The 26,324-nt window shown below is 42.6% G+C and overlaps 2 protein-coding genes across 45 annotated transcripts in view; one reads left to right on the forward strand and one right to left on the reverse strand.

Annotated features, from left to right (window-relative positions):
• Nucleotides 1-6,963, forward strand: part of LOC102937587 (RCC1 and BTB domain-containing protein 2) — a 93,723-nt gene extending 86,760 nt beyond the window's left edge. For 33 of the 42 annotated variants that reach the window (XR_006283710.1, XR_006283704.1, XR_006283717.1 and 30 more), the window contains 3 exons: nt 69-277; nt 444-1,060; nt 3,062-6,963. The gene's annotated coding sequence lies outside the window, so the exon portion shown is untranslated. The remainder of the gene's footprint in view (nt 1-68; nt 278-443; nt 1,061-3,061) is intronic. The other 9 variants (XR_006283702.1, XR_006283706.1, XR_006283699.1 and 6 more) reach the window with 3 other exon arrangements.
• The window catches only part of RB1 (RB transcriptional corepressor 1), a 167,721-nt gene that overhangs the window by 3,928 nt on the left and 137,469 nt on the right, over nt 1-26,324 (reverse strand). For all 3 annotated transcript variants that reach the window (XM_037893564.2, XM_037893558.2, XM_037893579.1), the window contains 9 exons: nt 24,307-24,425; nt 17,901-18,046; nt 16,861-17,006; nt 15,971-16,075; nt 7,261-7,374; nt 6,992-7,158; nt 5,913-5,943; nt 5,428-5,570; nt 4,721-4,770 (listed from right to left, as the gene is read on the reverse strand). In XM_037893564.2, the coding sequence (XP_037749492.1) occupies nt 4,721-4,770; nt 5,428-5,570; nt 5,913-5,943; nt 6,992-7,158; nt 7,261-7,374; nt 15,971-16,075; nt 16,861-17,006; nt 17,901-18,046; nt 24,307-24,425 (1,021 nt within the window). The remainder of the gene's footprint in view (nt 1-4,720; nt 4,771-5,427; nt 5,571-5,912; nt 5,944-6,991; nt 7,159-7,260; nt 7,375-15,970; nt 16,076-16,860; nt 17,007-17,900; nt 18,047-24,306; nt 24,426-26,324) is intronic.

A 26,324-nucleotide genomic window follows, 5' to 3' on the forward strand; every position in this document is an offset into this window, starting at 1 on the left:
GCTGCTGGGTCTGGGATTGAAACAGGATGAGATGCAAGCATTTTAACAACTGTTCTGTCCTTTTCAAGGGTATTGTGAATCTTCTCCTGAGATCCAGTGTGGGTAGATGATTTTTTTCTTTTCATACTTGAAGTCAGTATTAAAAAAACAACTACTTTCTGGGATGAATTCTTCCTCTATTATTTTGTCCCTGTGGAATATGCAGTATAGTGGCTTGCTGGAGCATGTTATACCGCCCCAATCCTGCCAAGATAACAGGTCACTGGTGGTTAAGAAGGTAATACCGTTGAGTGCATGCAGCACTGGCCTAACTGCTCCTGTTGAACTTGAGGAATTGTACCATTCACGTCAATGGGAACAGAGTTAGGCCAACTCTAAGCACTTTTGAAAATCCCACTCAAATCCTGTCAGACATCTCATTTTAGGTCTAATGCTTTCAACAGGTATGTGAATATGATCTGCCAAACAGGACCTCTGGGAACAAAGGACTGAATGCTAATGAAATCTGCACTTTAAGTACTATGCACCAGTTCCGGTGACTATGACATGAAAGAGCTAATGGGACGTCAATTGCTTTATACCTGCAACCTCTCTCTGTACCAAGAACTGAAAAAGGTTCCAAATAAAAATGTAAGCCTTCAAGGATGATTCCTTCCTGGCCAATAGGAGTGTTCTCTTTTCCTTTGCAGCCTGTTTTCTTTAGCTCTTCCTATTCAGAAGCATCATGGACTTTGTGTTCTACTTCTGAGAGAACGCTGAGAGAATAGGTTATTCCTCCTTGATAACAAGTGCAGTATGGCCTGGGATGTCAGATACATCAGCTCAGACAACTTCTGACTCATGGTCCAGTGGAGAGCAATCAACATCATACTGTTCTGTTTGATCTTCTGTACCACTCTGGACAGCAGTGGAATTGGACAGAAGCTATAATAGAGAATTGGGATGACCAATCCAAGGACAGATATCCACTGTTGCCACTTTCTGGAGGTCCTCTGTGGAGAGGTTTTGCAACTTTTGCTGACACTGAATACTGTTTACTAAACCAAAAGGGACTATTTGTGTAAGTAGATACCATTTGATTGAGTAAAGGGTGAAAAATCTGGCACTGCAGTGGTATACTGGTTTTCTGCAAAGGTGAAAGGTTATCTAGGTTGTTATTAGTTTGAAAGCTCAGGGTGCAGACACCATTTGCTGGGATCTCTGGGCTCCACAGATCCTGAGTCAAACTGAAGATGCTTCACTGACTGCCTTATAGTGGAAATATGCTTCTTATGCTCTAATGATGAGAGAAAGTCTCTTCATAGACAGGGGATGAATCAGTCTCCTTCTTTAGCTTTCCGTATTTTGTGCTTTTGTTGAGTGCCTTGAGCTTCAAAATATTTCTGATTTTTTCTAGATCTCTTTAGGCCCAGGATAAAGATGGAGTATGTTCCAGAGAATCTCTCTTTAAAGAGTATTGGTTTGGCTGGTCTTATCAAGAGGACACAGTCTGATGCTGCCTGCATTGTCAATTTCTCAGGGTTCTTTGTTGTCCTTAGTTGTAGCAAATGTAGGGATTCCTCCAACTAACATTTTATAATTTTTAAAGACTTATTGATCTGAGAACTTTTCTATATGAAAAAATATATATATGCCCACCAAATCGGGGTATACCTCTTGTTCAAGTGCATATTTTATGCAGTTCAATTTGTGAACTTAAAGGTGGGTGTCTCAGGTCCTCATCTTCTGAAGATTCTGTTTCCAAATGGACCTTTGGATGTTCCTTTAAGCCTGTTGTAAATAAAAGCCTAAAAGGAGGGGCAACTTAGTTAAGTGTGTGTATGTCTACTTGCTTGAAATGGTGAATGAGTAGCATACAGTTATGTGCTTGGCAACTGCTTTACTGAAAAATCCTCTGAAGATCTCTCTTTTGGAAGTGAGCTTAGGCTACCAAGTGCTTGGGTAGGTGCTTAATTTTGCATGCGCACTATCTTTCTGCTACACTGATAACTACCGTGGACCTTTATTGAGAATATGAGGATATCCATGGTAGCATGACGAAAGATTATATCAAGATCTTGTTCAACAGTGCTTGTGCTCGAACATCCCTTGTAGAGTGGAGTTTCTTAAGTATTTTGCCAAGGGTGGCTTTGTTGAAGTGAATTGTTGAGATGGGTTCTCAGGCTGCTTTATATCTAAGTTTATAATTTCAGCATCTAGCAGCCTTTTACTTTCCATCCAATTCTGGGAGGGCAAATCCCCCTCTGTTGGGATGACTGATTTCTTTGTCTCAGCTACCACTGTAGCCTGATTTTTTAGGTATTTGTACCATCTGTTGGTAGCTTGGCTATTAGTTGTAAAGTTTCATCATCTGCCTGTTTTGACATCTGCCCTTGGAAAGTTGGCCCAATGCTAAGTTGATTAAATCTCTTATGGCTATGTTGATTTTGAATTTAGAATTTCTTTTGTTAGTGGATAAGAAACATTTATATATCAGAAACAGATGGTTCTGGCTTGGTCTTTTAATGGGGTTGTTTCCAAACTCAGTGCCAGTAGGTCTCTTTGAACCATAGTATTACAGTTCTTACTGTGACCCTTTGAGAGATGGAATTTCCAGTGTCCCCACTTTGGTTTTTTGGCCATCTTGTATTTCCTTGGTTGCAAGAAGCTTCAGTCACAAAATTTGTATAATTCAGTGTAATCTTTTGGGTCCCGTTCTCCTTGGAATGACCCCAGCTTGCCTTTTTTTTTTTAAATTATTTTCAGAAGGGTATTAAGGGATGATTCCAACTCATCTTCAGATATCCAGCAGAGAACCTCAGTGGGCATGTCTGAGAGAAGGGGATCAATGAGAAACTGAATATGGGCAAAACTGAGCTAGTGAAGGGAGGACTGAGTTTCTCTTAGGCAAGAGAGCCTCCTCCCCACAACTTTTCCCTGGAAGGTATTTCTGTGATTAGTGGAGTACCACTACAGTGGCTCTGTGTCCCTCTGATGTGATAGCACTGCTGGGCAGTGGATTTGTGTGTTTTGGTGGGTCTCCTGCTGCTTCTGGTCTCCTAAATTTCTGCTCTTCATTTAGCTCATCCAGTTCCCAGTCCAACTGAGAAATCTACGAGTAGAAGAGGCATCATGGTCCTGTGGAAGAAGAGGGCCCCGAACTGCAGATTGTCTCCATACTTTCTGCAAACACTTGCTCCAATACTCCAGCTAGAAGACATGCAAGTCTGTACTGGGAAGCAAGGGAGGACAGAAGACATATCAAAGTAGAGCTATTGCTGGTGAAATTCCAAGACAGAATTTAGCAGATGGAGAGATGTTTTGAGCTCCAATCTCTACAATGGATCCAGATACTTGAAGGAACATAGATGGGGGTGGGCTCTCAAATGAAAGAGTCTCCCTGCCTCCACTGACCAATGAAAGGGGAGCCAGACCACACGTAAACTGTAGCAATTTTTAGGGTCGGGGGGGGGGAAGAGTGGCAGCTTTCCTTACACAAAAATGATGTCATGGAAGGTCTTAGGGGTTTTTTGTGTGTGTTGTGGGGGGCCTGGAAGGGAGGCGGTAGTAGGGAGCAGTGGTACTCAAGAATTTCTCCGAAATCTGCCTCCATACTAAAACCTTTTGCAGCCTAGAGTGTTAACAGCAGTTGCCTCTGAGACAACATTGCTACTGGACCAACAGGCAGCTGGAAACACTTGTTCATCAGAGCACCTCTGGTGGATTGTATTTTGGGTTTTGTACATGTATTTTATTTTATTTTTGTGTATTATAGCATTTATCTGCAACACCAACAGCTCCAAAAGAAACCAGCACAGCAACACTTATTTACCAGACTACAAAAACTGCTTAAGCACTACGAACACCACTGTTTAACATTCACTGTACTGAGCATTTTATTTCTGTAATTAACTTAGCAAGATTAGATCAGTTACCAAATCAATTTAAATGCAACTCTTTTGAGGTTAAGTGCAATTTTTACAACTGGTAAACCACACTTACAGTTGAATAATTTAAGAGAGGCTAAACATTCGTTTTCACATTCAGTATTAAAGCTTTCAGTTCAATACTCTTTTATAGGTCAAACCCACGCAAGTTGTCACAAACAACAGCTGAAGGTCTGAAAAGAAAGTTAGCACTAATCTGGCTGTAACACAGTGTATGTCTTGCCCTCAAGCCTCACCAAATCCCCCAGATATCCACCATGAGAGTTCTGTTGTACGTCCAGGGGAGTATATGGTATGATTCCTCCCTATCCTCTTCAAAAATGTGCCATACAGCTCCATATGGTAGATCCCAACTACAGACTGAGCACATACTATACATCTCTTAAGATCCCCTTTCTATCCGAAAGCAAATGATAAATTTACTACAACAAATCTTTTGCATATTACTTAGAACCGTATTAAGGCCAGTATTTATTTAGAAAGCTTCAGTCTAAGAATTCCCATGTTTAAGAAAAATTTGTCATGTTCATACACTATCTACAGGAAATGTCTATCTTACATGATATCTAGGTCAGTTAGCACACTTGAAATGGTGGCCCAGTATTTCCATTTTAAACTAGATGGAAACTCTAAGACTGAGTAACATAATAAACGTACCCAGTAATTCCTGCTGTTACTGAAATTATGTACATATTTAGTAAGATTTTTATTTGGAGAAGTTGGCAGGCAGGGAAACAACCTTTTTTATCCAAGACTGTCATTTCTACTCATTTACTACAGTAGACAATACTTACTCATTTCTGCAAGCTTTTGCTGGAATTTGGACTCTCCAGGTAGGTGTTTGCTGCGGACAGAAAACATTTAATTGAAGCAAGTAGCATGTTCTTTTTATTTTTGTCTAAATAAAGCAGGTTACTAACTGTGGTTAGTTCACGTCAGCTCCGTCACCACCTCTGTCTGGTTTCTTATAAAAAATGCAAACCTAGCCCTAGTATTTTTTCCTGCATACCAAAGCTGATTCAAGAGTTGTTAGCTTTCTGATACTCAATTTTATCCTCAATTTTGCTAAGTTTGACCAAAGCCACTTGAGACAGTAGTTTAATATCCAATTCTGGTCCAGCAGGAGAGACTCTTGCTCCTGACACTAGAGAGGTTCAGATTCAAGAAGCACTAGGCTAAAATCTATCACTAAATATTTTATATTATTCCATATATTAGGTGAGAGAGGTAATATCTTGTATTGGACCAACTTCTGTTAGCGAGAGAGACAAGCTTTCGAACTTACGCAGAGCTCTTCTTCAGGTCTGGGAAACAAAACAATGGAAAATACTGAATTTTGACAACACAGCTACAACACTGCATACGTACATTAGCTAAGACATAGCACCTCTGTATGATGGTAGCTTGTTTGCTTTGTTATTATTTTGCTAAACCTTATGTTATAGGCCTCCAGAAATAAAAGTACATATAGCTTCATGACAAGTTAAGAACTATATCCTACCTTCCATCTGCCTCATCCTGTCCTTCTATATCAAAGCGAAGTCTCTTCAGTGGTTTAGGAGCAGTGCTTACTTCAGCACTACGTTTCAGCTGACGGTCACTGCTACCCACCATTTGGTTTATTTTCTGAAACTTCTCAGAAGTCTGGGATTACAAGACCATAAAAAACATTCCCCATTAACTATGTACATTTTCCAGACTACTAGCCAAAAATCAATTTTTCAGAGTTCTATATATCAGCTGTCTTTTAAGGGCTCTTTAAAACGTTCCCTAACTACCCTAATATAACATGGAAGATCTTTTATAAATTCAGGCTATTTCAGAGATGCTAGCAAGTGCCCCAGCAATCTGTGTGTTTACAAATTCCACAACACACACAACTAAAGCAGTGACACTGACCAGTTCTACAAAACAGAAAACTGCACATTCCTTCCGATGTTTTTTATATATATACACAAGATTTGACATTCAAAAACTTTCACTCACCCCAAATGATTCACCAATTGACACCAGGATTCTGTCAAGACAAACAAGATGACAACCTTTAAAGATTAAGCCTTATTTACAGTGAAAAGACAGAAACACTCACAAACTTGCACAATTTGGCATGAAGACTAGTGAAGAGAACATATGCTTTTTAAGACATTGGCATACTAAACTAAAGAAATCACTCCTTTATCTCTTAAAAATATGCTAAGCATTCAATGAGGGCATAATATTCACCACAACCTTAATTTCTTCTTAAATTTTTACAATTCTAGACAGAATTGTAGAGGAAGTGCTGAACCACCAAATTAGAATCACCTTGAACTGCACGTGGAAGAGAAATTGTGGAATGGAGAGAATTAGAGGCCCGCTTAGTCCATTCCATGCTTTTTGACAGGAACACCCCGTTCTCAGTAGGTGGGTAGCCCAGACATGCCCTTCCTTTGATCATTACCTTTAGATGTTTGCTAACCAATCATAGCAGGAGTTTAACCTAAAACAAACAATGATATTTGTAACTTTTTCAGTGTCCATGCCCACGCAATCCTTGGCCTCTGTGCTGAGCCTTCCCACGAGGGGCCTGTTGTGATGGTGTTCACTGGGCACTAGACTAAGACAACAAACTCATTTTGCATAGGCCAAACAGCCAGAGTGTGGCAATGGATGATGTTCAATTGCTACCATCCCTGGCTGAATCAAAAACTAGTAGCATAAAGCTAGACTGCTGACCCATTACGAGTCCTCTGAGCCATCAGTGCACATGCTGGTTGCACTGAAGTAGATCACATTTTACATGAATATGATATACATAGACAGTGATAATATATAACAAATCAAATGAGGTACATCGAAGAAGAGATGTTTCTATTTCATACTAAATCCATCTTCCAGTGGATTGATTGCCAACTAAAAGGCCTCATTCTAAGTAAAGGTTGCAAAATAGGGCTCAAACTTTGGACCAAAAGAAAGAGCTATAGCCATTGATATCTAACAAAATCACAGTGTATAATTTCCTAACTTGCTTGAATTAAATACTTATTTGTTACTGTCACCTGCTCAGAGAATTGTTTATTACCAACCTGGATCTTGGAGTCATCTTTGTGGGTGACAACATCCCTTCAGAGAATTTGTATGGACTCTTCAAGGGTGAGATATAGATGTTATTTCCAGCAGGGACACGTAAGGGTGAATTAGAAAACTTGTAAGGACTTCGAGGAATGTGGGGGATGGGTGACAAGGTGGGAGGCTATGACAAAAGAGTAAGAAAGATATTTAATAATTACAATATAATATTTTTAAGTCAGTTAAATGATTAACTTTCAGCACAACAAATAAGAGAACAACTCACCCTATTGGAGGCATACTGCAAAATGTTAGTTTTCAGTTTCTGCATAAACACTAAGTTGTAGAAGACTATAATGGAGTCATATTGTCCTTCCCTGATCAGCACTCGTTTGAAAGTCTACAAAGGGTTAAAAATTATATATTAAAAATAATCTTAAATTTGAATTTCAGTCCAATTCCCACAGCATGGACCATTTATTTAAATCAGCATTGGCTAACATTTAAGGGTGTTTGTGTTTTGTGTGCTATCTGCCAGCACTGCTGCTTAGGGCTTTTCTACACTCAGTTTTTGCAGATTTAAGTAAATTGGTAGAAAAACTGACTAAGCCCTGATCTACACTACGGGGTTAATTCGAATTTAGCCACGTTAGGTCGATTTTAAAATGGATGCGTCCACACAACCAACCCTGTTTCGTCAACTTAAAGGGCTCTTAAAATCGACTTCTGTATTCCTCCCCAGCGAGGGGAGTAGTACTAAAATCGACCTTGCTGGATCGAATTTGGGGTAGTGCAGACGCAAATCGACGGTATTGGCGTCCGGGAGCTATCCCACAGTGCTCCAATGTGCCCGCTCTGGGCAGCACTTTGAACTCCAATGCACTAGCCAGGTACACATCTCCATCCCTCAGGTTATCGCAGATTAGAAGGCAAACCTCCCCCGCCCCCCAACGCACACACACACCCATGATGACATGTTTTCCAAGCTCATGCAGTCCTTCCGCACTGATAGGGCACAGCTTAATGCATGGAGGCATTCAGTGTCAGAGGCCAGGAAAGCATTAAGTGAACGCGAAAACCAGAGGCAGAAGCGTGAAGAGCAGAGGCAGGAGGCAATGCTGAGGCTAATGGGGGAGCAAACGGACATGATGAAGCGTCTGGTGGAGCTGCAGGAAAGCCAACAGGAGCACAGACCCCCGCTGTATCCATTGTATAACCGCCTGACCTCCTCCCCAAATTCCATATCCTCCTCACCCAGACGCCCAAGAACAAGGGGGGGGGGGGGGTTGGGGGTTTCCAGGCACGCAGTCACTGCACTCCAGAGGATGGCCCAAGCAACAGAAGGTTGTCATTCAAACAATTTGATTTGTAGCATGGCTACAAAAAGCAATGTGGCCTTGTCCTTCCCTCCTCCCCCCATTCCACCCCACCGCACCCAGGCTACCTTGTCAGTTATCTCACTTTTTTAAAAAAATTAATAAAGAAAGAATGCATGGTTTCAAAACAATAGTTACTTTATTTCGAAGGGGGGGGGGGGAAGAGGGTGGTTTGGTTACAGGGAATTAAAATCAACCAAGGGGAGCAGGTTTGCATCAAGGAGAAACACAACAGTTACACCGTAGCCTGGCCAGTCATTAAACTGGTTTTCAAAGCATCTCTGATGTGCAGCGTGCCTACCTGTGCTCTTCTAGTCACCCTGGTGTCTGGCTGCTCAAAATCGGATGCTAGGCGATTTGCCTCAACCTCCCACCCTGCCATAAACGTCTCCTTCTTACTCTCACACATATTATGGAGCACACAGCAAGCTGCAATAACAATGGGAATGTTGGTTGTGCTCAGGTCTGACCTAGTCAGCAAACAGCATCAGCAAGCTTTTAAATGTCCAAAGGCACATTCTACCACCATTCTGCCCTTGCTCAGCCTATAGTTGAACTGCTCCTGACTGCTGTCCAGGCTGCCTGTGTAAGGCTTCACGAGCCATGGGAGCAAGGGATAGGCTGGGTCCCCAAGGACAACTATTGGCATTTCAACATCCTCAACAATAATTTTTTGGTCTGGGAAGTAAGTCCCTTCTTGCAGCTGCTCAAACAGCCTCGAGTTCCTAAATATGCAAGCGTCATTTACCTTTCCCGGCCATCCCACGTTGATGTCAGTGAAACGTCTCGTGATCCACCAGTGCTTGCAGCACCATTGAGAAGTACCCCTTGTGGTTTATGTACTGGTTGGCAAGGTGCTCCGGTGCCAAGATGGGGATATGCGTTCCGTCTATCGCCCCACCACAGTTAGGGAACCCCATTGCAGCAAAGCCATCCAGTATGACCTGCACATTTCACTACCCTTGATAACAGAATGTCAATGATTGCATTGGCTACTTGGATCACAGCAGCCCCCACAGTAGACTTGCCCACTCCAGATTGATTCCCGACTGACCGGTAGCAGTCAGGCATAGCAAGCTTCCACAGTGCTATCGCCACTTGCTTCTCAACTGTCAGGGCAGCTCTCATCTTGGTATTCCTATGCTTCAGGGTGGGGGAAAGCAACTCAGAGTTCCAGGAAAGTGGTCTTACGCATGTGAAAGTTTCGCAGCCACTGTGAATCATCCCATACCTGCAACACTATGCGGTGCCACCAGTCTGTGCTTGTTTGCCTGGCCCAGAATCGGCGTTCCACTGTATCAACCAGCCCCACTGCCGCCATGATGTCCCAATTGCCACAGCCTGTGCTTTCAGGAACGTCTGTGTCCATGGCCTCATCAAAATCCTCCTCATGCTGGTGTCTCAGCCCAGTTCGGCATATACTCCAGGTGTTTGTGCGAGGTTTTTACAATGCTCACAACAGCAGTGGTGACGGTGAACGGAGCGGGATCCGTGCTTGCCGTGGTATGGCATCTGCAGGAGAGCAGAGTTGCCGTGGAAGTGGTGGATGACAATGGTTAGCAGCACCCAGGAGGACCAGAACGGATCCCCCGAGCTGCAGGAGAGCAGAGTTGCAGCGGAAGCGCTGGATGATGATGGTAAGCAGACCTACTGCACCGTCTGCTGACGGCAGCACCCAGGACACAACAACCGTGGTGACAGTGAGCTGAGCTGAGCATGCTCAATGCTTGCCGTGGTATGGCGTCTGCACGGAAAAAAGGCGTGAAATGATTGTCTGCCATTGCTTTCGTGGAGGGAGGGGCGACTGACAACATGTACCCAAAACCACCCGCGACAATGTTTTTGGCCCATCAGGCATTGGGAGTTTAACCAAGAATTCCAATGGGCAGCGGAGACTGCGCGAACTGTGGGATAGCTACCCACAGTGCACCGCTCCTTAAGTCGATGCTAGCCACGGTAGTGAGGACGCACTCCGCCAACTTAATGCGCTTAGTGGGGACGTACACAATCGACTGTATAAAATCGATTTCTAAAAATCAACTTCTATAAAATCGACCTAATTTCGTAGCGTAGACATAACCTTAGTTACATTGGTGTAACCTCCCAGTCAGACACAGTTATACCAATATTAATGTGTTTGTATCAGAACTGCAATCACAGTCACAAGCTGCACCAATTTATCTGAATTGGTTTTTCTACCAATTTAGTTACATCAGTGCAAAAATGTAGGCTGTGTCTTCATTTGGAGCGAGGGGTGCGATTCCCAGCTCACGAACACACACTCACGCTACCTCTCATCGAGTTAGCATGCTAAAAACAGCAGTGTAGCCATGGTAGCACAGGCAGTGGCGAGCAGTGGCGACACAGGATAGCCACCCCGAGTACATACCCTCAGGTCTGTACCCAGGAGGGCTGGCCCGTACTGCCACGGCCTATGCTATGATGGTGACACTACTATTTTTAGCATGCTAACTTGATGAGAAGTAGTGTGAGAACGTGTATGCGAGCTGGGAATCACACTTCTAGCTCCAAGTACCCTCAGCGCAGACTAGCCCGTAAAGGCAAAGGGAATTCCTTTATGTCTTTATGCCACGAAACCCAAGGATGAGAATCTTCTCTGTGTGGTATCTTTAAAGAACTTTTCATTTGTATTTTAAAATATAAAGAAGGGTTTTTTTAGACAATGAAACAAATGTGATAGCCCACTTGGCCATAGCAGCCGCCCAAAGGTAACCCGTAGCATGTTACAGCCCCAATTCAACAAACCATGTAAGTGCTTACATCCCACTTGTTATCATTCTGACTGAAATCAATGGGACTTAAGCACATGCATAAATTATTAGAATAATCAGAACTTAAATAATCATCTTTCCAACCTCACCAACTGGCTCCCACCTACAGCAACACCCTGTTCTAAAAGGCCAATTTATCTGCTTTTAACATCAGAGCCACATGCTGCATACACACAGTTCACGAACAGGAAACAATACACCTTGCATAGTTCTGTGCAGTCTTTTACGTTTTCCACTGAAACGCCTAGCAGTTTAATAAAATAAACCATACATTTTTATTTCACCTACATCTAAGGCAATTAGTGGACAACTGCTTTGGCTAAAAGTGACTTTTCATAAATAAAAAAAATCTTTAAATATTTATATTTTAAACTCTTTGAACCAATGAAATAATCTTTGCTATCAGATAAGTCTGATTTCATGTATTGGATTCCCTTTAGCTATTCAAGTAAGGTTCTCTATCACATTTTAGTGAAAGACCCACCTCCCCTAAAACCTGTTGGTTACTAGAGTTGTCATTTAGACAGATTTAACCATATTGCTGTTGTGTTAAAGAAGACACAGACACATTTTGAGCAATACTCCTTATTTTGGGGCCAAATGGTGCTGTTTGTTCACAGCAGTAATTCCATGGACCTCAGTGGAATTATTTCCAGAAGTAAGAAGAGCAAGATGTGGCCATTAAACAGAACAGAGTACATACAGAAAAAAAAGAAAGATTTATAACTGAAAATATTGCAAAAATAGTGCACTCTTTTGTAACAAAAAATATAAGAATCACCATACTTGGATTTGTGCTGTCGAATGACAGCTGATAGCATCAGCTAAGTTAGGCAAACATTTGCTCTTTGAGAGGCAATGTAATCTAGTGGCTAGAGCACAGGAGAAGGCTGCAGGATCCCCTGAGTTCTAATCACAGTTTCACCACTGACTGTTAATGTGGACAAGCCACTTCACCTGTTTGTTTCAACACTTTGAAGATGTAAAGCACCGCATAAGTACTTATGATTACATACTACAACTACACTAAAAGACTGTCAAGGCTGAATTCAAAAGATAGGAAATGCTAGAATTAAGTCTGCCCATGCATCCTTATTTAGGCCCCCATGTGCATGTGTATTATGAACACAGGACCAGATTTACAAATATAGTTAGTACCTAAAGATGCATACAGACACCTAATGGGGTTTTCAAAAGTACTTCAGCATGCTAGGTTTTAATCTTCCAATGGAAGTTTGGTGCCTTACCTGCTTGAGTACTTTTGAAAATTCTGCCAGGTGTCTATTTGCCTCTACAGGCACCTAAATACCTTTGTAAATATGACCACTAGTCTTTAATTTACTGTGAAAAAAATAGAATGTGATCATGTATGAGCATCTTTAATAAAAATTCTGGTTTGCTTCTTTGAGGAGAGTTTTCAAAATAAATGTGTTTGCCACATACTTTTGTGCGACCCTGGTAAGTCATTTAACCTCTGAGTGTCAGTTTCCCCGTAGGTAGAATGAAGATGACACACTGGACTTGGAGATCCTTGGAGGGACATGCACAACATTGTTATAACAACATTTTTATGGATGACTCTTCTTCAGCTATCCCTCAATGCGAGGATGATGTTTGCCAAGGGGGTTCATTGATGGGTTTTTAAGTGGCTGAGGAGCCCAATTCGTGCACTGCAGATTTTCCCACAGAAGTGACAGGTGTAATCTTGGGGGCAACAGTTGTTGGCTGGACTGCTGTGCCCTTTCTTCCTTTGTCACTTCTCTCTTTCATGAGCAGGTCTCCTCAAAGTGAGCTGTGGTGCCACTGTGTTCTGTTCCAAGTTTGTTGGGTAGTTGCCTCCCTTTTTAAGGTGTACTTTCAGTATGTCTTTGAAGGTCTTCTGCTGCCCGCCGCGAGCCCTTCTTCTCTGACTTAACTGAGAGAAGAGTACTTGCTTCAGGAGGCGAGTGTCAGGCCTACATACACAGTGGCCAGCCCAGCGGAGTTGGTGTTTCATGACCTGCTCCTCTATACTGCTGACGTTGGCTGCAGAGAGAATGCTAATGTTAGAGCATCAGTCTTCCTAGCTGATCCTGAGACTCCTCCTGAGGCAGCACTGTTGGAACAATTCCAGCCACTTGAGATGACATCTATAGGTTACCCAGGTCTCACACACATAGAGAAGAGTGTGGATGACAACTGCCTTGTAAACCAAGATCTTGGTGCCTGTTTGCAGATCCCTATCATTAAAGACTCATTTGAGTAGTCAAGGATGTGCTGGCACAGCGGATCATGTGTACAATTTCTGTGTCAATGCTGGCTGTTTGGGAGATGTGGCTGCCAAGGTATGGAAAATGGTTCACATTTTCCAGGGGTTCTCCACTGATGGTGATTTGTGTTGTACGAAGAGTAGTTTTTGCAGATGAGGGCTGGTAGAGTACCTTGGTTTTCCCGATGTTGAGAGAGAGATCCAGGCTGTGATAGACATCTGCAACAAGATTTAGGGTACTTTGCAGGTCGACCTCTCTGTGTGCGAGAATGACAGTCATCTGCATACTGAAGATCAGTGATGCCAATTCTCATGATCTTAGATTTTGTTTGGAGACTTCGGAAATTAAGGAGTTGACCATCCATACGATACTCAATCCCGATTCCATCAGGAAGGCAGTCACGGATGAGAATCAGGATCACAGCAAGGTAAATGGAGAAGAGTGTTGGAGCAATGACAGCCCTGCTTGGCAACAGTGAGAATGATGAATGGTTCGATCTCTGAGCCGTTGCACAGAATGATGGCAGTCATCCCATCATGGCATAGTCTAATGATGGAAATGAATTTCTGTGGACAGCCAAACCTACACAGCACCTTCCATAGGGCATCACTATTGGTAGAGTCAAAGACCTTGGTTAGATCAATGAATGCCATGAACAGTTCCTGGTGTTGCTCTCTACACTTCTCCTGAATCTGTCATATTCCACAAAGATCATGTCAGTTGTGCCTCGGGATGGCCTGAAGCCACACTGATTCAGAGAGGAGTTCCTCAACAAGGGGGAGAAGGCAGTTTAGTAGGATCCAGACAAGGATCTTCCCTGCAATGGAGAGGAGGGAAATACCTCTGTATTTCCTGCACAAAGATCTTAGCACAGAAAGAACTGCCATAATTGCCAGAGAACTGGCAAGACTCAACATTGACATTGCAGCTCTTAGTGAGAACAGCTGGGGTGATGACGGCCAATTAAAAGAGGATGGAGGTGGCCACCCCTTCTTTTGGAAAGGAAAGCCACCTGAAGAGACACACATTCATGGGATTGGCTTTGTCATCAAAAATAAGATCACCAGTCAGCTTTTGGAGCTTCCCATGGGGATCAACAAGCATCTCATGACTCAGCTCAAGCTCAGCAACAACCAATATGCCACAGTCATTAGTGCATATGCCCCAACACTTGATGATGAGGAAGACAACAAAGAGCAGTTTTATAGTGCTCTTGATGCAGTCCTCATAGCCACACCTAAGTCAGACAAACTCATCCTCCCGGAAGATTTCAATGCCAGAGTCAGACGGGACTCCTAACTCTGGAGCGGCACAATAGGCAAAGAAGGGCTGGCAAATGTAAACCCCAGTGGTATTCTCCTCCCCAGCAAATGTGCGGAGCATGACCTGCTCATCACAAATACCATCTTTAGGCAGAGTAACAAATATAAGACCACCTGGAAACATCCTCAGTCCAAACACTGGCACCTCCTTGACTATGTTATAGTCAGAGCCCGAGATTATGCCCATGTCCGTATCACATGAGCCATGAAAGGTACAGATCACTCATTGTTGGACAGACCATCGATTAGTAAGATCACCCAAAGACTAAGCAAAAGCGGTACAACATCAAAACACTTCAAGACCAAGCCAACTGTGAGATGTTCCAGCAATACCTGTCTGAGAAACTCTCTAACTTGCCTGGTAACATCGCTGACATTCAAGAGCATTGGGATCAACTTAAAAATACCATTCACAGTGCATGTGCTGAAACTATAGGATATTTCACTCATCAGCACCAAGACTAGTTTGATGAAAACAACGAGAAAATCCTAGCATTAATTCAACAGAAAAGAACTGCATTCTGTAGCTGGCAAAATGATTCCTCTAAATAACAAAAACATAAGGTTTATCACCTGCTCAAAGCTGAAGTCCAAAGGAGGTTACATGACATCAAAAATAAGTGGTGTCAAGAGAAGGCCTCTGAAATCCAGGGTTTCATAGACCAGGATGACATGAAAAGTTTCTTTTAAGCAATGGTCAAGCTCCAAAGACCCAACCCCCTTACGTTCCCAGGATGGTTCCACCCTCCTCAAAGGCAATGTGGCCACTAAACAATGCTGGAAGGAGCACTTTGAGAGCCTACTAAACCACAAATCCATGGTATCTGAAGACACCATAGAACAGTTGTGGGCAACCTGCGGCTGATTGCGAGCCGCGAAACATTTTGCGGACATTGACAGTCCGCAGGCACGGCCCCCCGCAGCTCCCAGTGGCTGTGGTTCGCCGTTCCCAGGCCATAGGTGGACCACCACTGCCATAGAGTCTATTCCACAATGCTCAGCAACGGAACACCTTGCTAATCTTCCATCTTCTGAGGAAGTCCAGTGTGCCATTACCCAGACAAAAAAAAATCACAAGGCACCAGGCCCAGACAGCATCCCAGCTGAGGTTTTTAAAGCTGGTGGAACAATGCTCCAGCACAAACTTTGCCAACTCCTTGACAAAATCTGGACCGGCAAAGAAATTCCACCTGACTTTAAGAACGCCAACATTGTTACAATATTCATGGATGACTAATACTAAAAGATTTTACATACCTCTTGATTTGTATTGGTGAGCTCCTTGTATGCTGTAACGATGATTTTAAACCTAAGATCTACATTCTTTACTTTGCATATGCCATACATGGAACACATCATGATCTATTAAAGAAACAACAAGAAGCATCAGAAATGCAGCAAATGTTGTTATACTTCAGATTGAGAAAGCACCTATCCATCTCCCCTATATTCTTCTACATTCTTACGTTTTTCTATTTATTGGGGTGCAGTCCAGCCCCATGGAAGTCAATGAGAGTTTTTCCATTGACTTCAGCGAAGCCAGAATTGGTTTTGCCATTGACTTCAGTGAAGTCAGGATTGGTTGCTAGGAAATGAAGGTGAAGATCAGTAGCTCTAGGATTCCTATACTGAGCTAAATCAATTATCTACATGCCATTCCATCCCATCCCAATCCTTGGAGGAGAAAACAAGAATGGCAAACCAATGTCCCCTTCTTTTTGCAAAAAATTTATGGAACAAAAATGATAATATTCTTCAAGTTCACATTTAGATACAGTATGAAGCTGAAATTTTAGGGTAGAAAGACAAAATGTGGATTAGTTAGTATTGTCTTTCCTAGTCAAAATTAATATATTCACAGTGAACTTTGGCCTTTACTCACTACTTTTTGAAGATTTTTTTTAATGACACATGCTGTGCCTTTGACATTATAGCATAAATAACTTTTAGTAGTTAAAAATAACTTGAGGCCTTCTTAAATACATCAGTTCACTGTATTAAACTAATTTCTGCTTTGAATAATCTGCCTCTTGTGGGAAATAAAAACCTCATACCAGAATTTAACAGTTGAAAAATTTAAAAGCAACATTTTGATGGCAAGAGAGGGAATAATAAAGAGTCTAGAGTATCTCACTGATTTATGTTACCTGGTCTAAGTGCCTGTCTTTCATAAGTTCATATTCATTCTGCAATGTGTGCTGAAAAAGGGTCCAGATCAAGTGTTCTAGTTCAGGGTGGTCAAACAGAAGCCGTAAGCAGAGGGTATTTAATCGAAGATATGCCAGACGATACACTTGAGAAAAGAGAAAAATAATTAATCACATTGTTAATAGAGAAATGTGTATAGGCCACTGTTCAGAGTGCCTGCCTTTAACTGATGTCTCAGAGGATGAGAGACTTCTCTAGCAGGTAGAGTTTCTCTTTTAGCTCAAGTAGGGATCATTCATGCTTTTAGCAAAGGAGATCCCAGATTCAGTCTCCAGTAATGACCCATGATGTCAGAAGCCATATGCGAGAAGACGACACACGCTAGAGATGATTTCCATTTGCAAAGCGTATGATCGGTCATCGTATTGCTGCTACGCTGAAGGTTTCAATACACTGGCATTATTCATGACCATCACACATTAACAACAAAACCAACTTGGTAGACGAGGTTATTTCAGCGAGGGGGTTGGGATTTTCCTTGTCTTTGCTTGTATATTATGTCTGATGAGGTTAGTATGTGTCTGTATAGAACATGGGATATATGCGCCAATATTTCCTGTAGGTTGGTTTATAGGAATTTTCAATCCAAATTAACATTCTGGCAACTACACTTAATTAGACTAAATTTTGCAAGCACTATATTACAATAGCTCAAAGGCTAAACCAATGTGAGACTGCACAAGTCTGCCTGCTTATAAATTAATTTTTACCTTTAGGCTACAATATGTGTAGAATACACGTATTAATCTATTGGTATTGTACTAAGGCTTTCCTAATACTAAACTTGTTCAGAGTGCCTTAATGCTTTCCCTAATGAAAGAATGACAGCTGATAGTTCGTACAGTGTGCTTATTACAGTTTCCTGATATATTTATTGACTTCCATTAAAACAAGGGATAGATGATGACAGGTTACTTTGCAGCTTCTACGTATACGTGTTCTACATATAAATGCTCTCTCGTTAACATGATCTACAAACCTTTTTTGTAAAATAGCGAAAGGGAGGTAGATTTCTGTGGTTTCTGAATTTGGGGTGCCAAAACAGGCTGAGCATCTATAATAGGAGTGGAGTTTAAAGACGCTGTGGATCCTTTCTTCTTAGGAGATCTCACAGGAGAAAGATACCTGCATATACAGCATAAATAAAAATATTGAAATAAAAACAGAAACGACACTTCAAAATAGAAAACAAGTGAACAAAGGTATATACACAATACACATGCATACTTTTCCATTCCCCTTGCTAGAAGGGAAAAGCCTCCATTGAAACAAGTAATTTCTAAAATTGAGAACTGAAAATCAGAAGTATTGAAACTCATCCATATTTCTCCTCTTCTCCACCTCAGGACCAGGGACTGGTGAAACTAGCATCTTTCCCAAAAGTCTAGAAAATCACAGTATATAAGAGGAGGTTACTTACCTGTAACGGGAGGTTCTTCAATATGTCTGGTCCCCACTGAGGGTTATGTGCATACACTACGTGCCCAGAGCCAGAGCTTTTCAAAGTAGTGTTTCTTGGTGGTCCATGCATGTGCCCTTGTATTGCCTCGTGGTTTCACCCGAGGCAATAAAGGGCAGGGTGGATCAACTGCATCTCCAGTACCTTCTCCACTGCCGACCTACAGAGCTGCAGCAGAGGGGAAGGAGGGGGTACTGGAATACAGATGGGGACCACATATCTCAAAGAACTTCCAGTTACAGGTAAGTAACCTCTTCTTCTTCCTCGAGTGATGGTCCCTATTGTATTTCACTGAGGGTGATTGATAAGCAATACCTAGATAGGAGGGTGGTGCAAGGAACATGGCAGAACCATATAACGGAGGATCATTGCGCCGAATGAGGCATCTGTCGCAGAATCGTGTACTAGAACATAGTGAGAGGAAAAGGTGTGTACGGAACTCCATGTGGCCGCCTTACATATGACCACAAGGGGCATGTTATGAAGCGCAGCTGTGATTGATGCTTACGTTCTTGTGCAATGCGCTTGTATCCCATTTGGTGGAGAGCGCCCAGACAACTGATAGCAGCACATAATGCACTCTGAGACCCACTTGGACATTCCCTGGGTAGAAATGACCTGTCCTTTCATTCTCTCCACTATGGCGACAAATAGCCGAGGAGACTTCCGAAACAGCTTTCTCCTTTGTAGGTAAAAGGACAAAGCCCTACACATATCGAAGGAATAAAGCTGCTGTTCCTCATTTTAGACATATTGTTTTGGAAAGCAGGTAGGCAGATGTATACGTTGGTTGAGGTGAAACTGGGAATCCACCTTTGGCAGAAACTTGGGATGCTGTCACAGTGAGACCTTGTGCTTATGGAATCGGGTGAAGGATGGGGGAGTTGCCATCATGGCTCCCAGCTCTCCAACCCTCCTCACTGAGGTAATGGCAACAAGGAAAGCAAAGAGGAGAGAGGGCAGGAGGACAGTGGTTTGAAGGGAGAGTTCATTAAAGAGGTAAGGACTAGGTTGAGGTCCCACTGGGGAGTGATAGGCTGAATGGGCGGTCAAGGGCAGGGTGAAAAACTAGGGAAATCCAACTTAGATGAAGCTACTATAAAATGGGTGCATAACTAGTTGGAAAACTCTTTCCACAGAGTAGTTATCAAACATTCTGGGATGTATTAGTAGGTGTGTTGTAAGCAAGACACGAGAAGTAATTCTTCCGCTCTACTCTGTGATAATTAGGCCTCAACTGGAGTAGTGTGTCCAGTTCTGGGCACCACATTCAGGAAAGATGTGGACAAATTGGAGAAAGTCCAGAGAAGAGCAACAAAAATGATTAAATGTCTTGAAAGCATGACCTATGAGGGAAGATTGAAAAAACTGGGTTTGTTTAGTCTGGAGAAGAGAAGACTGAAAGGGGACATGATAACAGCTTTCAAGTACATAAAAGGTTGTTACCAGGAGGAGGGAGAAAAGTTGTTCTCCTTAACCTCTGAGGATAGGACAAGAAACAGTGGACTTAAATTGCAGCAAAAGCAGTTTAGGTTGGACATTAGGAAAAACTGTCTGTCTGGGTGGTTAAATACTGGAATAAATTGCCTAGGGGGCTGTGGAATCTCCATCACTGGAGATTTTTAAGAGCAGGTTGGACAAACACCTGTCAGGGATGGTCTAGATAATACTTAGTCCTGCCACGTAGGCCTCTTCCAATCCTACGATTCTATGAAAAATTGAATGCCCTTCCACTGGATGACAGAAAGCATTGATGGCAACTGCATGCACTCTGATAGAACTGAAAGCGAGTCCCCAGGTTTTCAGGTGGAGGAAATAGTCCAAGAGCACGGAGATGCCCACAGCTTCAGGGGCAAGACCTTGCTGTTGGGTCCATGAGGTAAAAAGTGCCCATTTGGCCTGACAGGATCACCTTGCGGAGTCCTTCTAGGTACCTTATTGAGGTCAGAACATGTAGGGATAAAGTGAGACAGGCTAAAAGTCAAGTAGAGTTGGACCTTGCAAAGGGAATTAAAACCAATAGTAAAAGGTTCTATAGCCATATAAATAAGAAGAAAACAAAGAAAGAAGAAGTGGGACTGCTAAACACTGAGGACGGAGTGGAGGTCAAGGATAATCTAGGCATGGCCCAATATCTAAACAAATACTTTGCCTCAGTCTTTAATAAGACTAAAGAGGATCTTAGGGATTATGGTAGCATGACAAATGGGAATGAGGATATGGAGGTAGATATTACGATATCTGAGGTAGAAGAGAAACTCAAACAGCTTAATGGGACTAAATCGGGGGGCCCAGATAATCTTCATCCAAGAATATTAAAGGAATTGGCACATGAAATTGCAAGCCCATTAGCAAGAATTTTTAATGAATCTGTAAACTTAGGGTTGTACCGTATGATTGGAGAATTGCTAACATAGTTCCTATTTTTAAGAAAGAGAAAAAAAGTGATCCGGGTAACTATACGCCTGTTAGTTTGACATCTGTAGTATGCAAGGTCTTGGAAAAAATTTTGAAGGAGAAGGTAGTTAAGGACATTGAAGTCAATGGTAAATGGGACAAAATACAACATGGTTTTACAAAAGATAGATCGTGCCAAACCAACCTGATCTCCTTCTTTGAGAAAGTAACAGATTTTTTAGACAAAGAAAACGCAATGGATCTAATTTACCTAGATTTCAGTAAGGCGTTTGATACCGTGCCACATGGGGAATTATTAGTTAAATTGGATAAGATGGGGATCAACAGGAAAATTGAAAGGTGGATAAAGAATTGGTTAAAGGGGAGACTACAACGGGTCCTACTGAAAGGTGAACTGTCAGGCTGGAGGGAGGTTACCAGTGGAGTTCCTCAAGGTTTTGGGACCAATCTTATTTAATCTTTTTATTACTGACCTCAGCACAAAAAGTGGGAGTGTGCTAATAAAGTCTGCGGATGATACAAAGCTGGGAGGTATTGCCAATTTAGAGAAGGACAGGGATATCCTACAGGAGGATCTGGATGACCTTGTAAACTGGAGTAATAGTAATAGGATGAAATTTAATAGTGAGAAGTGTAAGGTCATGCATTTAGGGATTAATAACAAGAATTTTAGTTATAAGCTGGGGACGCATCAATTAGAAGTAACGGAGGAGGAGAAGGACCTTGGAGTATTGGTTGATCATAGGATGACTATGAGCCGCCAATGTGATATGGCCGTGAAAAAAGCTAATGCGGTCTTGGGATGCATCAGGAGAGGTATTTCCAGTAGGGATAAGGAGGTTTTAGTACCGTTATACAAGGCACTGGTGAGACCTCACCTGGAATACTGTGTGCAGTCCTGGTCTCCCATGTTTAAGAAGGATGAATTCAAACTGGAACAGGTACAGAGGAGGGCTACTAGGATGATCCGAGGAATGGAAAACTTGTCTTATGAAAGGAGACTCAAGGAGCTTGGCTTGTTTAGCCTAACTAAAAGAAGGTTGAGGGGAGATATGATTGCTCTCTATAAATATATCAGAGGGATAAATACCGGAGAGGGAGAGGAACTATTTAAGCTCAGTACCAATGTGGACACAAGAACAAATGGATATAAACTGGCCACCAGGAAATTTAGACTAGAAAGTAGACGAAGGTTTCTAACCATCAGAGGAGTGAAGTTTTGGAACAGTCTTCCAAGGGAAGCAGTGGGGGCAAAAGATCTATCTAGCTTTAAGATTAAATTTGATAAGTTTATGGAGGAGATGGCATGATGGGATAACATGGTTTTGGTAATTAAATATTCATGGTAAATAGGCCCAATGGCCTGTGATGGAATATTAGATGGGGTAGGATCTGAGTTACTACAGAGAATTCTTTCCTGGGTATTTGGCTGATGAATCTTGCCGATATGCTCAGGGTTTAGTTGATCGCCATATTTGGGGTCGGGAAGGAATTTTCCTCCAGGGCAGATTGGAAGAGGCCCTGGAGGTTTTTCCCCTTCCTCTGTAGCATGGGGCACGGGTCACTTGCTGGAGGATTCTCTGCTCCTTGAAGTCTTTAAACCACAATTTGAGGACTTCAATAGCACAGACATAGGTGAGAGGTTTTTTGCAGAAGTGGTGGGTGAAATTCTGTGGCCTGCGTTGTGCAGGAGGTCAGACTAGATGATCATAATGGTCCCTTCTGACCTAAATATCTATGAATCTTGTACTGCCAGTGAGCATTCTCGTGCTAATTGAGGTGTCCATGCAAAAACCATGCTGTCAGGTGTAATGTCCATGGATCTGGATACCTTAGTCTGCCATTGTCGTGTGTCAGCAATTCTGCAAAAGTATGGAGCAGGAGTGGAGGTAGTTTTGACATGTGGAGGAGAAGGAGGAACCAGAATTGGCAAGGCCAGAATGGAGCAATCAGAATGGCCATCACTATCCCCCGCTAGAGTTTGCGGAGGACGTGAGGTTGGAGTGGTAGGAGGGGGAAGGCATAGTTCGTCCAGAATGACCAATTGTCGACCAGAGCATTGCCGAGTGCGTGGGCACAAGTCCTCCCCTAGTAAGTGCACCGAAACATGCAGAGACATTTGTCATACCAGGACAAACAGTTTGTGAGGTCCCGAAGCGTTTGATATCCGGTCTATTGATGGGACCAGAACCGGTAAAGGCATCTGTCTCAGGACCAACAATTCATAGGACGCCAGCAGAGTCGAAGCATGAGGAGTATGTGGATCCGGCGCGCAGTGTGGCCTCTTATTGCTCATGTACCTTGGCGCGCGTAGCTCCTATGTGGCCGGAACTCATGGACAGTTCAGTGTCCTGGGATTTAGAGGAAAATTTACTGCCATGCTAATGAGCATGTTTCTGTGGCTCATGGCTAGGAACCAACGTAGGATCGTTAGTACTGGTATTGGTGGATCCGTATGGAGGCTCCGCAATAGAAGGAGTGCTCTTGGATTGCTCAGGCCAATGTACAGGTGGGTACCCCAGCCAGGATCCATTTTTGGCCCACGACTACCTCCAGGAGGTGCTTCTTGAGGTGGAGAGCTCAGCCTTCTCGTGTATGGGCAGGGAAGGAGAGGCAGATGCTGCACCTGGAGGCAATGTGGGCTTCCCCCAAACAGTACAAACAGCTTTGGTGTTCATCGCTGGTGGAGAACGAGCGAGGGCAGGAAGCACAGACTTTGAATACCGGCATAATCCAGTAAGCAGACCCAGGTGTGGGTGGCGGTGAGAAGGAACTGGAGATATGGTCAGTCTGACCCGCCTTTAATTGCCTCGGGCAAAACCACAAGGCAATAAAAAGGTGCATGCGTGGACCACCAAGCAACACTACTTTGAAAAGCTCTGGCTCCAGGAGCTTGGCACATGAGCATAACCCTCAGTGAAATACAATAGGGACCATCATTTGAAGAACAAACAAAACTACTCTCTGCTCTGCCAAATTGTTGGCTGCAGGCATTTTCCTTCCTCTGGCACAGTTGGGAGTGGAGATTACTTCTGCTACCCCACTTGCCTGTGGGGCCAGTGAGGAGCAGAGCAAGGGAGTTGGGAAGAAGTGTTGGTTGTGGCATTGAGTAGCAGCTGTATTCACACACTCTGGCTTATGGCATCACAAACCTTTTTGAAAATATGGGCATATTAAGAAGTTTTGCCAATGTATTTAAGTAAAAAGAGTATATCTATCCCTACACAGATGAAGTCATGCCATGTAACACCAGTTTTCAGGGAAATCCTGGTAAACAGAAATGACATTAGAAGTATAAGTTTGATGGAGTTTGAGAAAAGATATTTTAAAATTTGTTGAGGATGGCTTGTTTTTAGTATGAGTCCTAACATATGTAATGCACAAGTCAGCATAACTTTAGTACCAAGTCCAACAAAGAAAAATGCAGTATACAAATAAATAATTATATAATATTGTGGAAGAAATTAACTCCACACAGTACTAAACTCCAAGCATGCACTTTACTTACAGATCTGCCGCAGTGTGATTATGCTGGAGAGGCAAGTTAAGAGTGCAGGTGGGCTCAGGTTGATCAACTTGGCCTTCTCGTTCCTTGGATTGCTTAATAAGATCAAATAGAGACGAATCCTAAAAAAGAAAATCATAGTAACAGAACATTAGCAAAGGAAACTGACTATCTGACAATAGTCACACCAACAATTGGGGCACTGCTCAAGTGCTCTGTGTTTTTGTTTATTTCTAGTGTTCACTCTGCACCCTTCCTCTGGCAACGGCTTCAGTTAGCCAGTTCAAGGACATTCTGCCTCCTCCATAACCCTCAGTTAGGATTTGAAAAGGCCAGTGTGATGGACCTGTGCTCCTCCTCCTTTTTTGACTGGTCCTGTTCCAGTTCAAGTGCTGCCTGGCTTACTACAGCTGCTATGTGTTAAATACAGAAAGACTCAAGAGCATCAGGTTGCAGTTCAAAGGCACTTAAGATCTCCTTTTGGATTTTAGGTTGATTACTGGTACTTTTGGATAAAGAGGAAGGAGGAAGTCTGAACCCTGCTAAGATCAAAGATAACGGAGAGGTGATGGGGAAAGGCAGTGGGAGGAGGGTACAAGTGGAGTGGAGAAGACGGTTGAAGCAAGAATCTCACACTTCTCATCAATAGCAGAACCTCAGGTTCCTCTCAGCTTATCTGTGAGGTGTTGGTAGAACTATATAGAAATGCATGAAAAACATTCTTGCTTCACACCATAGCACGAAACTAGTCCTGAAAATACAGAAGTGCTGGATTTTTTGTCTATGTCTACTTCAGCAGGGGGCTCCTGCTTAGCAATAATACTCTTTCAATAATGTGAAACCAAAACCCAGCCACCAATATCAAGTCAGGAATAATGGGGAGAAGAGAGATGTATCTATTTATGTGGTGTTAAGCTTTGTATCAGTAGTGAAAAGGCATTATTAATCAGTTAGTAAACCGTGGTAGATATGGATGAGCAAAAAGTAGGAAGGCGGCATTTTCCTTCCCCTAGTGTGAAGCAGAGGGCATCAACACTGATGGACCCAACATTTTACAAATACTGAATGTCTTGCTTGTCTGTTCAAGGTCCATCAAATTCTATGGATGAATGTGTTACTTATAAATATACATGAAAAGACTGCAAATGCATTTATAATAGCAAAATTGACAAAGGAATGTGTAATGTGAACACAGCACTGATCTGTAGGTTCACAAGCAAATGTAAAGTAAACCGGTCATCCAAGTTGCACCAGTCTGGCATAAAGTCAAAAAACTTCAAAGATTGGTATTCAATTTTTTTCCTACAGCTCTATTATTCTGAATGGGAATTGCAGTGTTCCAAACTCTTGAGATTGTATTGTAAATCTCAAGATATTTGAGGGGTTTTCCTCAAGCCCTAACACCTGGAGTCAGGTGACCCCAATAGAATCTCAATTTTCATTTAAAGAAAAAAAAAGATTCTAGTCCTCATGGTTGTGGAGAAGAGTTTGAAAACATGAATCCTGCAGGTTCAAAACCAGAAGACAAATAAAAAGAACACAACATTTATTTTTCTTACAATCTCATGATTTCCAGGCCATGATTTTTGGCAATTCCGGCACCATCTAAGCCACAGTTGAGAAATGAGGCACAGTTACTGGCTCATGACCGCAGTTATTTCTCAGTTATACAAGTACCTGCAGGCCAATCAGGTGATGGGGGCTGGTTTGCCTGACTTTTCTCAGTAACTACAAGTATTTACATGACTATGATTTGCTTGCCTATTACACCTTCAGAACTCCCACACATGTCCAAACAGACAACTGTTACCTCAGCTTCTCACTCTCCCACCTACTTCATACCCCAGTTCCTCTCAACAGTCCCTCCTGCTGTCAATGCTGCTCCTGTCTCCTGAAGAAGGCTATGTCCCCTTCCTTGAGCAATTAGTCATTCATTTTTCAAGCTTCCCCTCTTCCCTTGACATGATAACAGCTCCACTAGCCAAGGGGGATGGGAGATTCCTGTACCCATTCAATTCAGA

This window comes from Chelonia mydas, chromosome 1 (assembly GCF_015237465.2).
Source record: "Chelonia mydas isolate rCheMyd1 chromosome 1, rCheMyd1.pri.v2, whole genome shotgun sequence".
Classification (NCBI taxonomy): domain Eukaryota; kingdom Metazoa; phylum Chordata; order Testudines; family Cheloniidae; genus Chelonia; species Chelonia mydas.